Here is a 14,318-nt window from a genome sequence, read left to right as displayed (position 1 = left end):
TGCAGTATTTTTCGCTCCCTCCAAGACAGAAATTTTGAATACAAAACCACCTGAAGGTCATTTCACTTTTAAGCTTCTTACTCTGAAGTTCATAAAAAAATTACATTTCTGGCATTCAAATTATCCAGCATAAAGTGACTCTAGAACAATGCCAGGGAATTCTCTGCCTTAACTGAAACCATCTTTTCCTGATTGCATGGAATCCAGAGTCCATTCACTCTGACAGCATCTTTCAACACATTAAGCAACTTTCACACAGCTTTCAATACAATTGTCCCTATGGACCAACTACAAATTAGTCTATAATGTTACAAACATTATTTAAGCCGAGTAGAAAAGGCACCTGCAACAAGATGTTTACAGGTGATCAGAGATTAGAGCAAAATAGGAAGAAACCATCCTGAACAGTGCGAGGACTGCCAGCACTCAGTGTGGGTTTGGGTGGAAACAGGATTAGGGGAAGTGAGGAGATAAAGGAAAGGATGCCATGGAGAGAGAGAGGGAGATGGCAGAGGAGTTAAAAGAGGTAGCTGAGGAAAGGGAGTCGTGCCAGGTAGCACAGGGAAGGGAAAGAAGGAAGGTCTCTCCCTGTCCAAGCACCCTGCCTGGCTGCCCCTCTTTGTCACAGTTTCCCTTTGTGTGCTTGAAAATTAAAGATGTATCAGAAATATTGGAAATAATCATTGAAAAATTCAGAAGGAATGGGGGGAGGAGGGAGTTTCAGTACAAGCACAGGTATAATTTGTTACCATGTGCCCCAGCACTTCTTAAATACCTGCCCGTGCTGTTTTCCAGGGAGCCCCCAAATTCCTCCTGCTCTGTCTCACTGCAGGAGAGGTGCAGGAAATGCTCCCAGTCAAACCCCGGGTTTGCTTGGCCTGATGAACCAGTTTACATATTAAAGGCAGATCTCCTTTTAAAACAGAGGATGCACACTGCCCATCCTGAGAGAGCAACCTTCCAAGAAACCCAAAAATATTAAACCCAACAGCTGTTTTTTTAAATTTTAATCCTTCTTCTCCTTACAACATATCACAGCATTTATGAAAAGGTTTTCCTTCGCTACTTTTCTACAAGATAAGCCACAAAACCAGCAGTTTTTCCACAAACCAAATTAACACCAGCCCAATTAGTTTCAGGGTCACTGAAGTCACACCAAAAGCAGAGACAAGCAGAATGAAAGAAGTATGAGAACAGAACACTTGAAAGGTGTTTGGCATCAGGCAAAAACATTTCTTATACAGACCTGGCACTACAACTTGTCAACAGTGAATGAAATGACAAAGGCACTGCAAGAAAAAAACACCACAGGGTTGATGCTAAATACACACTTAACAGGAATGGTAATAGAACAACAAAAAGCCATGTGAGCTCTGGAAACTAAATGTGAAAGCCAGAAAGACCGAGGGGGACTCTGAGCTACTTAAGTGTTCCCAGAGGCAGAGTCACCTCACTCCTGAATTGTGTCACATCCCAGGGCTGCAGAAATGAGCAGCAGTCCCCTAAGACAGGTAAGGGCTTTTCTTTTGATACAGCAGAGAAATGTTACTTAGCTCTAGAGACAGGTCAGGGGTGGGGGGACACCAGGACAGACAGGACACAGGGGACATGGACACACAGATGGGAAGGAAACAGTCAATGGTAACAATTACAGCTGCCAGAGTTTTAGCAGGATCCAAAGCTCAGCAGAAGGACTAACAGAGCAGGATTATTCCTCCAGCAGACAGAGCAATGGGCTGCTCCCTCTGTGCCACTGAGGGCATCAAAACAAACCCGACAGGTGGAACATTTCTCAACAGAAATTGTGAAGCAACAGTTAAACTTGCTACTCCCTAAAACAGACTACTGATGCTTTAAAGTGTGATAATGCAAATGGCATTTCTATTACATGTGTAATTTATATTTCTCTACAGATATAATACAAATATGTATTTTTAGAAGACATATTTCAAGGCTCTGACAGACACTGTATTTTGCTTTTTACCTTTTTAGTGTGTACACATTATCTCAAAGGCCTTTTAGTTTAAATCAGAGGAAAAAAGCAACAGGAAACATCCCACCAACCCATTTCACAGTGTAATTACTTATGAATCTACAATTCAGAGAGAACATACTTCAGTAAAGTGCTAACTGTATTCAGGGCTGCTGCTGATCAAATAAGGGTATAAAGGGCAATAAAAGCACACATCAGCTACAGGCACCAATAAAAAGTATACAAAGCTTTTTACATGACTGTGGTTTTCTGACTCATAAAGCTTCTGTTCGTGGCTGACTTTTTTAGCAAAGTAAAAATGACATTCCTGCAGTCACATTCCCACACCAAAGGGGCTTGGGAAGATCAGCCAGAGAGAGAAAGACTTAGGAGGAAAACGTAAGGCAACGTGTGCTTTTTCTGTATCTTTAAGTAATGCAATTGTGTGTGATAGACAAACTGATGTACAATTCCCACTTGGATAAAAACAAATGCAGAATTAAAATGCTCTACACTTGGCACTGATTAAAACAACACCTTCCAGTCAGGATATCTGTGAATTCATACAGCAAAGTACTGCACCACAAAGGAACTGTGCTTTCCCAATCTTTCCACTTGATTCCAGGAGAAACACTTCAGATTTCAGACAAGTGTGAAACTTCCCAATCAATCAATTCCCCTGGCAGGTTGTTTACTGCACATTTGAAATGGGAAAGTCATTAAAAAAAGATTTTCAAAAAATGGAAACCTTCAATTTTCAAGCCACTTTTATAAGGAGCTGAATTATTACCTACAGCTTGAGGAGGAAATAGATTTTTCTGGAGAGGTGTTCTCGTAAGAGGTGCCAGGAGTAATAACTTAGACACTGCAAAACACTTCAATCTGAAATAAAACAATCTCACAAGCACACATGTGGTAGAAAGGATGATCAGGAAATTTAATGAGACTGAAGATTTTAAAGACCATTTCTCTTGTAGTGGATGATTTACTTTTTTTATTAATAATTAACTGTTCTAAGGATTTTGATAAAGTCTTACATTCATACTCACCTGATTCATTTTGAATTCCCGTTGTGTTCTGAAAAGATACTCACAACAAAGAAACTCCTTTGATTACATGAGCCCTGAAAAGAAAAACAGACAATTGTAACATGCACTCACCTACAAATTTACATTGAACTGAAAGCACACACAGACCTGTAGTTTCTCTTTCTAAATCATCTGTCAAAAAGGAGTATATTTCTTTAGGAAAAAATCTGCTCTGAGCTACAGTTTTGTTCTTGTAGCTCGAATGTGTCTGAATAATCTCAAGATGGATTAATCTTTCTCCCATTTTAAATGATGATGTAGCAGAAATGTGCCCAGGAAGGATTGTTCCATTGGTTTTTTAAAGTGAGTTAGTTTGTTCAAGATTGAGTATTTTAAGAACTTTAGGAGTCAGATCTCTCCAGAATTTTATATCAAAGCATTATAAAAGGCCTTTTGTGCTTTTCAAATTAAGAAAATGCATGTACTGAGCCTTTATTACCCCATGTCAGAAACAGGAAAATATTCCTTAAAAACAGAGCATTTTATTAAGGTATTTTATTATACTAAAGCATTTTGCCTTCTTGTTTAACAGAAGCCTGAGATTCCACAAGGCTTCTAACAAAAATTCCTAAATCAAGTAGGCATCAAATTCGGAAACCCACAACTTGAGACAAAATTAAATCAGAACGATGCCATATCCAAGACTCTTGTACATCAACTCACTTCCTTTCTGTTTTTTTAACGCACACAAAAAAAGCCTTATTGCAAATTAGGCTGGAATCACTTTCCTTCCTGCTGTCATACATTATTTTCAATAAATTAGCATCCCCCTTCTTTGGAAGTTAACTGATCCCTCTTGACTCAGAGCACTTTATTCTATTTCTTCCCTGTCTTTAGGTTTCTTATTATAACAATGATTAACTGATTTGTTTTTTTTACTAAGTCCTCTGCATAAATACTAACATTTAATTTAAAATACATTCTAGTAAAATATACTCCAAATACATTTCACATAATCCTTCCCATCTTCACACTGAAAAAATTAATGCTGTGTACCATCCCCTGTGCCAAGCATCACTCAAATGCTGCATTGCTAAAGAAATCCATATGAAAAGGAAAAATGTCCTTGGAAAGGATATTTCTGTTGTATTCAGCTCTGCCAGGATTAGCTCCTTTTGTCCTGGGATTTCCACACTTTGTGAGCATTTAGGCAAAGGGCTGAAACTTCTGTATTTAAGGTCCAGTTTTGCAGCTGGTTCTGTGGGATTTAGAGTTTGCCAGCAAAGCCCAGGGATGGGATCGGGAGCTCCATGTGAACACTTGAACACATCCAAAGAAAAGCATTTCTTTTGGAATGTGCTATTACAACTTCCTGACTTATTTCAGTACTGGACTCAGTATAAAAGTCTGTACTTGAGCTGAGGCCTGGACACCAGAGAAAAACCCAGTGCCCTTATTCATTGCCAACTGGGACCACACCCACATGTCAATTTATAAATGAAATATTTTGGGGAGCAGAGCTTTCTTACCTCAGCTGTTAAATAAATCAGTTAAAAATTTGCAAAACAGAACAAAACCTTTTGACTCTGTTTCATTGGAGCTGTAAAAAACCCACACTTTTCTTGTATTTCATATGCTAGCTCTGAATTATTTTGCTTAGAATTAATAGCTTACAAAGAATTTTCAAACCAAAAAACAAGCTTGGTATTTTTACAAGTTTTACAAATATTTTATTCGGCTTTTATACAACTGGTTGTTTCCAAACCTCCCAGGGGTGTTTCTTAGAAAATGATAAAACATATTAATGCAGTTAAACATCCAGGTATAACACAGTTTAGGCAGATCCCTCACAAACTGCACTTCTCTGTTCCTTCAGCTACAAGGTACCAGAGGAACCACCTGCCCACAAACCACAATTAGGTGAGAAATTAAGCTGCACTACACCCAAAGCTATTAGTTTCAAATTTTATACCTGCAGTTCTGCATTTTTCTGCACTTTCTCCTTCCTCCACGTTCCTTATTCTGTTAACAGTGAACTAAACTATGTGGAAAGCAAGATTAATTGCAATGGGAAATCAATAAAATTAAGACTCTATATGGACTTGTGTGCAGCCACTGGGGTTTTTTCTACCTAAAGGAAACATGACAACAAGAGAAGCGTCTGCAACAGTAATTTGGGGGTTAATTTTTGGTACACAAATTCAATAAACCCCAGAAAATATGAAACAAATTGTACAACTGCTGCACAAATATCAATTCCCAGCACGATCACTGAGTACCAACAAGGTATTTACTCTTATCACTGCGAGCAGGAACGAGCTTTCACTCCACACTCTAATGATTTCCTTGGAACACACAGTCAGGTCCCAGGCAAGATTTCCCAGGAAAGCCCCCGTGGAAGTGATGCTGCTCTGATGTGTCACCGGGGGAATTGTGACTCAATTTAAAGACTCGGTGATGGCCACATTCAGTCTGTTTTGAAGTCGGTGATGCTCCACAACTGCAGCGGGACTCTGAAAGACTCACTCAGCAGCTCCATCAAATAACAACTATTCTCATTCAACCTTTCCTCCAAAGCTGCACTGAGAAAGACCTGGATATTGTTCATAACATCCACCACAGGGAGCTTTGACAACTCACTGAAATCCCCCCCAAAAAAAGAATGGTAAAGGTTCTGTGCCATAAGTGAAGCACAGGCACCAGCAACCCTGAGTTTTAAACATTTAAACGTCCCAGAAAACATCACCAGGTCATACTGAGCTCAAACCACCACCTACTACTGTGTCTCCTGAGTGCACAAATACCACACACTTACTGCAGATATTAGAGCATCTGGGGAGCACATGAGAAAGGAGATCTGCTGCATCATCCAAGCTTAGACTCTCAGAAAAGTGTACTTAGAAAAGCTCAGCTCCAGGAAACAAATTATATTTATTCAGATAAGGACATACAAGGCTTTTGTATTTAAGGAAACGCTGTGGTCACTCTAAAACAAAATGCTTGAAACAAAAAGTATTTTGACCTGATTTCTGAATCTACACTTAAGAGTTTTAAATATTCCCTCAGAAAAAATATAACTTTCTGGGAACAAAGTTTGCAAATGAAAGCAAGTCATTTTACACAAAGCATTGCAGATCACCTCATTCAAACTAAATCAGTACTTCAAGGTTTTATAGTCTATCTTCTGATTTTATAAGCCATATTTATCATTTCTCTATGTGTTTGGGTTTTTTTAAATCCCAGAACCAAAAAGCATTCTGAAAGAGGCTGTTGCTTCCAATTCAGAGGAAGGAAAAACCAGGCATGAGAGTATCAACCCTATTTTGGAAGCTGAAAATGGGACATGCATTACATCACTGCTCCAGTAAAAACACGTTCATTAGAGAACCAGGAACAACTTGCAAGTCTCCCCAGCCTGTTTTCCTAATGACCAGAGTTCAGGCTGGATTCTGCACAGCTCTTGGCTTTGCTTTAGTTTCTAGCTGCAGCCCATGACCATTTTCTAAACATCAGGACATTTCCATTTATTCAGGGCAACACTTAAATACCCTAATCCACGAATTTTCCACCTATTAGGTGAAACAAAGGTTGTCAATTAAAAAAAATTAAGTTCACGCTAAGATTAAAATATGTATTTGATAGTGCATCTTGTTTCTCTCTACAGGCACTTCGCTGCAAAGACATTTTCAGTTACTCAAGGCTGCCTGAATAAGAACAGAGAAAAAAAAATGGGCAGTGATTTTCTGAGCACTGAGATCTACTACCTATTGTCCAGTAAGAAAAAAGCCTTTGCTTGCTGCCACATAACCAAATACACTGTTATAACTTGGAGAGGTTTATGGAGGTAACCAAGAAAACGAGCCAAGAAATCACCAACACAACACAAACCCAAGAGTTTATTAATTAAACAGCAACTAGTCAAGAGAAGTCAACAGAAAATAACAGGTCTCTAACAACTGCAAATATACAGAAACACCATTCCAATCTTCAGATACAAGTGCACTTTAATTCTACTTGCAAATAGAGTAAAACCCAATGAAAATTTTCTCAGACAAGTACATTGCTGATGGACCACGATGTGAAAAAAACCCATTTCAGTCATTTCTTTTCACCACACACGGCTCAGCCTCCCAGTTTTGTCTACAGGCATCTTTTACACAGAGGCAGAGAAGAAATATTTTTCAGCTAAAAATACAACTGGAGAAAAAACACACTGATAAAAGAAATTATTTCGTTGAGGGGGAGTCATTAATTATCAGGCTCATCTCTGTCCTTTCCGTGCTAACAAGTTCAACAGCAAACACATTGCAGTGCTTTAAATTAAAGGTTTGCCAAGGCAGGAATACATTACTGTTCATCTCTAAATCTCTCTGAACTTCTGTTTTTAACTGACAGACACCCAGTAAGAAGCATTATTCAGATCTTCTTTTTATACACTATTATTGCTTGTTTACCCCCAAGGATCAAGGATTTTATGTATAACAGTGAAATGGGGACATCACTGCACTGCAGGATGGACTTCCAGAGCCATTTCAGCTTTTACAGAAAAAGACTTTCTGCTTTATTTCCCTTCCACTCTCAAGCAAATATGCAATAGGAAAAAAAAAAAGGATGGGTTATACAAGTGTGGAGAAGTACTTCAACATCCTTCCCCACCTTCCAGCCTGCTCCAGGAGGAAGGCTGAAACCACACTACACAGGCACCAACTCGGGAAATCTCCAAACATCACACTCATCATGGCATTTCTACCTAAGATATTTTATCCAAAGGGATGGTTTGCCTTTCATTTAACATAACAAGGGGTTCACTATAAGTGAAATTCATTTTTATTATCTGTGCCATGGATGGTTGAGGCACTTCAGCCCCAGCAAACCCTGAAAACAGGGTTTCACGCCTGAAAACCAACAGGTGCTTCTGCACGGCTCTCACTGCTGTGTCTACAAGTCCAAGAGTTCTTTTGTTTCCTAAAAGTCACTCCCCCATGGATCAGTGATGCAGGTCTCTGTCCGAAAAGTGCTGATGCTATCACTGAGTCACCATCGTGCCTTTCCACAGCTGGAACAGCTGGAGATCCCTCTGTCTTACACCAGGGAAAGCAGCCCTGAATTCTTAACATGCCCATCGTTTTTACTGAAACCTGGCAAGTGCCAGAAGAGAACAGTATAATAATTAAATACCACGCTGCTGTACATCTCCAGTTCCCTTAATCCACTCAGTATGTTTGAGTAAGCCAAAAAAGACTTTGCATGCAAATAACATGTCCCCAGTCCAGAGCACAGGTTGGACACAGCAAACTGGGGCAGCATGACAAGCACAGGCAGCCCCTGCTGCTGCAAGAGCTGTCCACTGCTGCTCAAATGTAAAATAAGAAAAATACTTCTCTTGCCACTGAATCATTTAGCAGGTGCAGCCACACCACCTTCCCTTCCTCCTTCAACAGCTGAAAACAATTTAAAGTTTCCTTTACTACTTCAAAATGGAAAATTTGCAGCTCCATATGAATTCGAAACCACTGGAAACTTCACTGGAGGCTCCAGGTGCCTGCCATGAGATGGTTATCAGCGATCTCCACTCGCTGCTCTGGCTCCGGATTAAAAATGTACCGAAGATACATCTCTAGAGCTGCCCCACGTGTCTCACACCAACATCTTTGCTCTCACCCCAAACGTTTTTCCCCGTGGTACCACTGCACCGTCATGAATTATGATATATCAATATCTCCAATTTAGGAGAATGAACGGAAGGGCATTTCCAGCGAGGAAACCAATTCTGGAGTTAATTTCCCCAAGCTCCGCTCGCTCGGTTTGGCAGAACTCGACCCTGCGGGAGCCTCGGGGCCCGTGAAGCGCCGGAACTTTTGGAGCCGGTGCGTTAGGAAGTGTTTGGCAGAGCACAGCTCCCTCAGCATCGGGCTGGAGCGACACCTCCGAGCCAGCGTCTGCAGCGCAAAAACGCTGAGAGAGCCGCCAAGGGGACGGAGCATCTTCACCCGAGCGGCCTCTCCCGCCATCCCCCGCCCTCCTCTCGCTCCCCAGGGCGCTCCCTCCGGGCACAGGTCCCGCACCGCTCCCCGCACCTGCCGCGCTGCCTCGCCCCGGCCGCCACCTCCCTGCGGACCCCCGGGGCGGGCGGTTCTGCCGGGGCCGCTCCGGGCCGCGCCCCCGGCTCTGCCCCCGCCCGTCCGCCCGGCGCGGCCCGGCCCGGCCCGGCGGGTCCCGCCGCCGCCTCCCGCTCACCTGCGGCCCCGCCGGGAGCGGCGCGGAGCGGCCTCAGCGCCGGTACCGTCCGGGCGCCATTTTGTCTCCAGCCTCGGAAGTGACGTTGGGGGGAGGCCGCGGGCAGGTCCCGGCGCGGGACCCCCCCGACACCCCTTCATCTTCTTCATCCCCTTCATCTTCTTCATCCCCTTCGTCCTCTTCATCCTCTGCATCCCCTTCGTTCTCTTCATCTTCTTCATCCTCTTCACCGTCAGCATCGCCTTCATCTCCGACACTCCCTTCAGTCTCTTCATCCTCAGCATCGCCTTCATCTCCAACACTCCCTTCATGCTCTTCATCCCCCTCATCCTCTTCATCTTCTTCATCCTCAGCATTCCTTTCATCCTCTTCATCTTCTTCATCCTCAGCATCCCCTTCACCTTCGGCATCCCCTTCATTCCCAACACCCCCTTCATCCCCAAAAGCTCCTTCCTCCTCTTCATCCTCAGCATCTCCTTCATCCCCCACGTCCCCTTCATCTTCTTCAGTCTCTTCATCTTCAGCATCCCCTTCACCCTCAGCATCCCCTTCATCCCCAACACCCCCTTCATCACCTTCACCCCCTTCCATTCCCTTCACCTGCAGTACCCCCTTCATCCCCAACACTCCCTTCATCGCTTTCATGCCCAACATCCCCATCATCTCCAACACCCCCTTCAGCCCCTTCAACACCTTCATTCCCAACACCACCTTCATTCCCTTCACCCCCTTCCATTCCCTTCACCTCCCGTGCCCCCTCCATCCCTTCCATCCCCAACACCCCCTTCAGCCCCAACATCCTCTTCATCACCTTCACCCGCTTCCATCCCCTCAACCCCCAGCACACCCTGCATCCCCTTCACCTCCCTCATCCATTACACCCCCTTCACCTCCCTCATCCTCTTCATCCCATCCACCTCCTTTATCCCTTTCACCCCCTTCATCCTCTTCACCCCCAGCATCCCCCCCTGGCCCCTGCCCAGTTCCCTCCTGCCCCAGCCATCACCATCTCCCAGACAACGAGGAGAGCAGGTTCACTTTCCCTATTGCTTTTATTTCTTTTTTTTTTTTGTCTGTTTTTTGCCTTCTCACACTAGAGCAGCTCAGCAGCTCGGTGGTTTTCTTGTGTGTGACTGAAAATGAAAAAAACCCCCAACAAAGTGGCTGAGGGCAAATTATTTGAGTCACTGAAGTGATGTGGGGACTGACCCTCACACCCCCTGAGGGGCCTGGGCTGGGACCCTTTTATGCTCCACATACATTGTCCTCTCCCATCTAAACCAAATTTTCCTCACTAATTTCTAAGCAAGTACCTGAGAGGTAAAAAAAATATCCATAATCACCTCCTGGCAGATGTCTGTATTTGTATTGCAGTCTCTCTCCCCTTAATTTCTACCTCACCTGAATACTCTATTCTTAATGCAATCAGAGATGTAATCCTCATGGGGTAGGACTATATTTGACCTGGAATTATTAAGAATTTGCCATTTTCCCAGAGGAAAACATGCTGACTTAAACCTGTGGAAAATGGAAGACATTAATACAGTGGATTTGAACACCTCTGTAGTGATGCTTAACTTTGGTAAGCAACAGCAGACTGAGAAATAACTCTGATGAACACACTGATGTTCCCACCGGAACACTCAGCATGCACTTATATTAAAAAATGTTGTTTTAGATACACCATAATCAGTTCTGAAACCTATAATTTTAGTAGTAAGAAAATCTCAAATATGTTTAAACTAATTTAACTTATTAGCTTAAATGAATTCTAATTTACTCGTATTAACATTAAGGTTTATAATTAAGCTAAAGTAATTACACCTCTAAGTTTTGATGTTGTATTTTAAAAAAAAATCAAGTCCTCCATTTTAGATGTTAGAGCCTGTGTAACAGGGAAGTTGAAAACATAGAACAAACTACATACCCTATTAGCTAAAGTATAAACCTTTCTACCTTCAAGATTATATATAAAGTTCCCCAGAAGTATCACAAATAACAGAAATTATAACTTTTCTCTACTTGTGTGTACAAGTCATCTTTTTTCCCCTGCATTTACATTGAGAATATCTACCATCTGGTGGTGTTCCAGGGGACTTGCACTTTCAATTTACACTTTCTGGTGGTCAGAGAAGCCTACAAATCTTTAGGTGATTGAAGTTCTGAACCGTTCATTTGTTGTCTTCTGAAAATATCAGTATTGCTGCTATTGTGCTCTCTAAAATGATGAATTAGCTCTTCAGGTTCCCTGGGTGTGTGTAAGCACACAGGGACATGATAGCATGATACCAGCACACAGAAGAAACAAATGCTAGCAAAAGCTCTTTTGTAAATCTTGAATGTGTGACTGAATATATATATTCAGGGTGACTTAAAAGAGAGAGAGAAAAGGAAATTCTTGTGTGTGGAAATCTTAGTGAGCCATGGCAGGAAAAAATAGTTCTAGAAAAGATTTTTCTTATCAGAGGGTCTAAAGCAGCATTGAAACTAGCTGGACTCCAGTGATACCAGTAGGGCCAGTTCTTCTCTTGTTAACTGGGACAAGGTCTCTTTTATCACAACTTTCTGTGCTGTTCTAGTTGTCCCTACAAACACAGGAGACAATGTGCTGCCTGTTATGGCTCTCACTAATAATGTCCCTGGGAAAAACTGATACAGTTGAACTGCTTGGGTTACTGGTTATTAATAGCTCTGAGTTTAAGTAATATTACCATCTTTTTCTATAAGTGTATTTTTGGTAGATGAATTGACTGAACTGCTAAGATATTTCGGGAGGTTGTGCTTGAAATGTCCTGGGGAATGAGACTCTTAAAACTCAGTTGTTAAGTATTCCTGCTCCTTCCCTGCTGGTTTAGGTGAACCTTTCCAACCTCCAGGTCCACCACAGTCCTTATTTTTATTTCTGCTTTCTACAGCCTGGCTCACTTTTGCACCAGGAGCAGGTTTCATTATAGAAATCTAATTTTTCACAGAATAAACCAACGTCCAACCTTTTACACTACTCAAATGTCTCATGGTTTGCTTGTCACTCTAGTCTGTGTTGGTTGCTCACCTGTTATATTGTACAAATATACAACCACAGGTTGCTGAACCACAAGTGCTGCTTTTCTGCTCTGGAGAGGTCCCTTTTCAGGCCACTTTATGGAACTGATCACAGGTAATACCTGGTTAGTCTTAGATATTTCCAAGTGGCTTTCCCACAATTCCCATATGCAAAAGGATCCCCAGGATATCTGATGGGGCAGGGGAGTGGTGTTATATCAGTGAAGTCAATTCACTGCCTCTTGCTCACAGCCTGTGGAACCTGACACTTGGTTTTCTCCATTTCACAGAGCATTTTACTTCTGGCCAAGGCTGAACATTGCCCTCTCCAGAACGTGGCAGCTGCTGAGGTCTGCAGTCCAGCAGGTAAGTTATGTGGACCTCACAGAATCCTGGAATGGTTTGGGTTGGAAGGGACCTTGGAGCCCATCTGATTCCACCCCTGCCATGGGCAGGGACACCTCCCACTAGCCCAGGTTGCTCCAAGCCCCATCCAACCCAGCCTTGAACACTTCCAGGGATGGGGCAGCTGTACTAAGATGGATTTAACAGTCATTTCCAGAGTACTACTCACACTAATTAGCTAAGATTCATCTGTGCCAATTACACCAACGGTGGTAAAGGGATAAAGATAAGGTCCATTTAAATTTAAATTTATCAATAACATTGGCCAGCCTCCATTTCAAACTACAGCAGGTGTTTTGGGACTGCCTCTGTAAACTGATTCAAGCACCACAGGACTCACCCCAGGACATGGATGGCCATGAGTTTCTTAGTGGAATTAATCAAGAAATATACCTAAATATACTTAAATATACTTAATATTTATATTGAGAGAAGATGTTGGCAGTACTCCATGGAAGGAAAAGCAGGTAAGAACAGTGTTCAACCCTTGTTTTGGTTATCTACCACTTGTGTCGTGACAAGCTGGCTCAGAGGATGGAAGAGCACTGAGAATGGAGACAGCATCCATTGTCTGCATTCCTGCTTCCAACTCCCAGCTGCTGGACCAATCAAAACCACTGAGGTGCTCTGTGGATGGTGTAGGCACACTAGGAGCAACCAACATGTAACTTTAGCTTTGTTGGAAGCATTTTGAAAATAAAACCAGGCTCGATGGCTAAGAGATAATACACAATAATCTGAAGCTTCTCTGTTAAGAACGTGTTCCTTTTTGCTGTAAAAATGCCATCAGTAAATCCCACCACTAGCTGGGGCTCGGGTACAGCTTACTGAGAGAGCAGTCATTGTTCATCTGCATCAGCCTGCAGTGAGGAGTCTTTAATTTTAATAGTCTGCTTGTACATTCTTTATACATTCCTTCTTGCCAAGTGTATGAAATCTCAAGTCATTCTTGTGGCCCTTGCTCAGTTTTCTCCATGAAATGCAGACATGCTTTACCTTCTCAGATCCTTCTGTTGCTACTTTCCACTCAATCAAGCATGTTTATTGTGTTAGTAAGCTAATTATTAATCCTGACAAAATGAGGTAGAACTCATCAGGGAAACTGTTTTCAAGGAGTAACTTCATAATCATGAGTTAAACATTTCTTAACTTCAGCAATTCCAGGTTTAAATGAACAGATGGCAGAGTTTGCCTCCCTGTGAGAGGTGATTAATAGTAATCTATGCTTTCATAATCTCATTAATATTTTGTCTCTTACAAAGAGACAGATCTTAGTGCCAGGAGTAGTTTGCCCAGGGTAATTCCAGGTCTGGATCACAGAGGAAACTTTATGCAGCAACTTATACCAAGTAAATTCTTTCACTACTTTTTAACAGGCAGCCTTTGCTGCATTATTTTTTTATGTACAAATTTTTTTATATTGCCTTTAAGTGTTGGCTTTTAGGTCAGAATCTCTTGTACCACTACTTTCTAAAGCTCTGTGTGAGTTGTGAAAAGTGGACTTTTCTCAATTCTCTTTCTCTAAACAGTTTGTAGGGGTCTAGGCAGGGAAACACTGACAGTGTCCCTTATTTCTCAGCAAAATGCCTCAGTGCCTGGTACAGGAGAGGACATTCCTTCAAGGAGGAAGCTGC

The 14,318-nt window shown here is 42.3% G+C and overlaps 1 protein-coding gene and 1 long non-coding RNA gene across 4 annotated transcripts in view; one reads left to right on the top strand and one right to left on the bottom strand.

Moving 5' to 3' along the window:
• PRDM2 (PR/SET domain 2) overlaps nt 1–9,303 on the bottom strand; it is a 64,240-nt gene extending 54,937 nt beyond the window's left edge. For both annotated transcript variants that reach the window (XM_027736347.2, XM_027736345.2), the window contains exons 1-2: nt 9,238–9,303; nt 3,022–3,095 (exon numbers count right to left, since the gene is read on the bottom strand). In XM_027736347.2, coding sequence (XP_027592148.2) covers nt 3,022–3,030 — 9 coding nt within the window. In that variant the 5' untranslated portion in view covers nt 3,031–3,095; nt 9,238–9,303. The remainder of the gene's footprint in view (nt 1–3,021; nt 3,096–9,237) is intronic.
• Nucleotides 9,304–10,181: 878 nt separating this feature from the next.
• Nucleotides 10,182–12,642, top strand: LOC113995852. 2 transcript variants are annotated; one of them, XR_005565461.1, is made up of 4 exons: nt 10,182–10,269; nt 10,734–10,819; nt 12,320–12,394; nt 12,570–12,642. It is a non-coding gene; the product is annotated as an uncharacterized LOC113995852 (long non-coding RNA). The 2 variants fall into 2 exon arrangements; XR_005565460.1 differs by lacking the exon at nt 12,570–12,642 and having other exon boundaries at nt 12,320–12,519.
• Nucleotides 12,643–14,318: the final 1,676 nt, after the last annotated feature.

Source organism: Pipra filicauda, unplaced genomic scaffold (genome assembly GCF_003945595.2).
Source record: "Pipra filicauda isolate LSUMZ 115617 unplaced genomic scaffold, ASM394559v2 scaffold47_size6085603_pilon, whole genome shotgun sequence".
In the NCBI taxonomy this organism is placed as follows: Eukaryota; Metazoa; Chordata; class Aves; order Passeriformes; family Pipridae; genus Pipra; species Pipra filicauda.
Note: the sequence above shows the minus strand (reverse complement) of the source record. Positions and strands in the feature narration are given on the sequence as shown.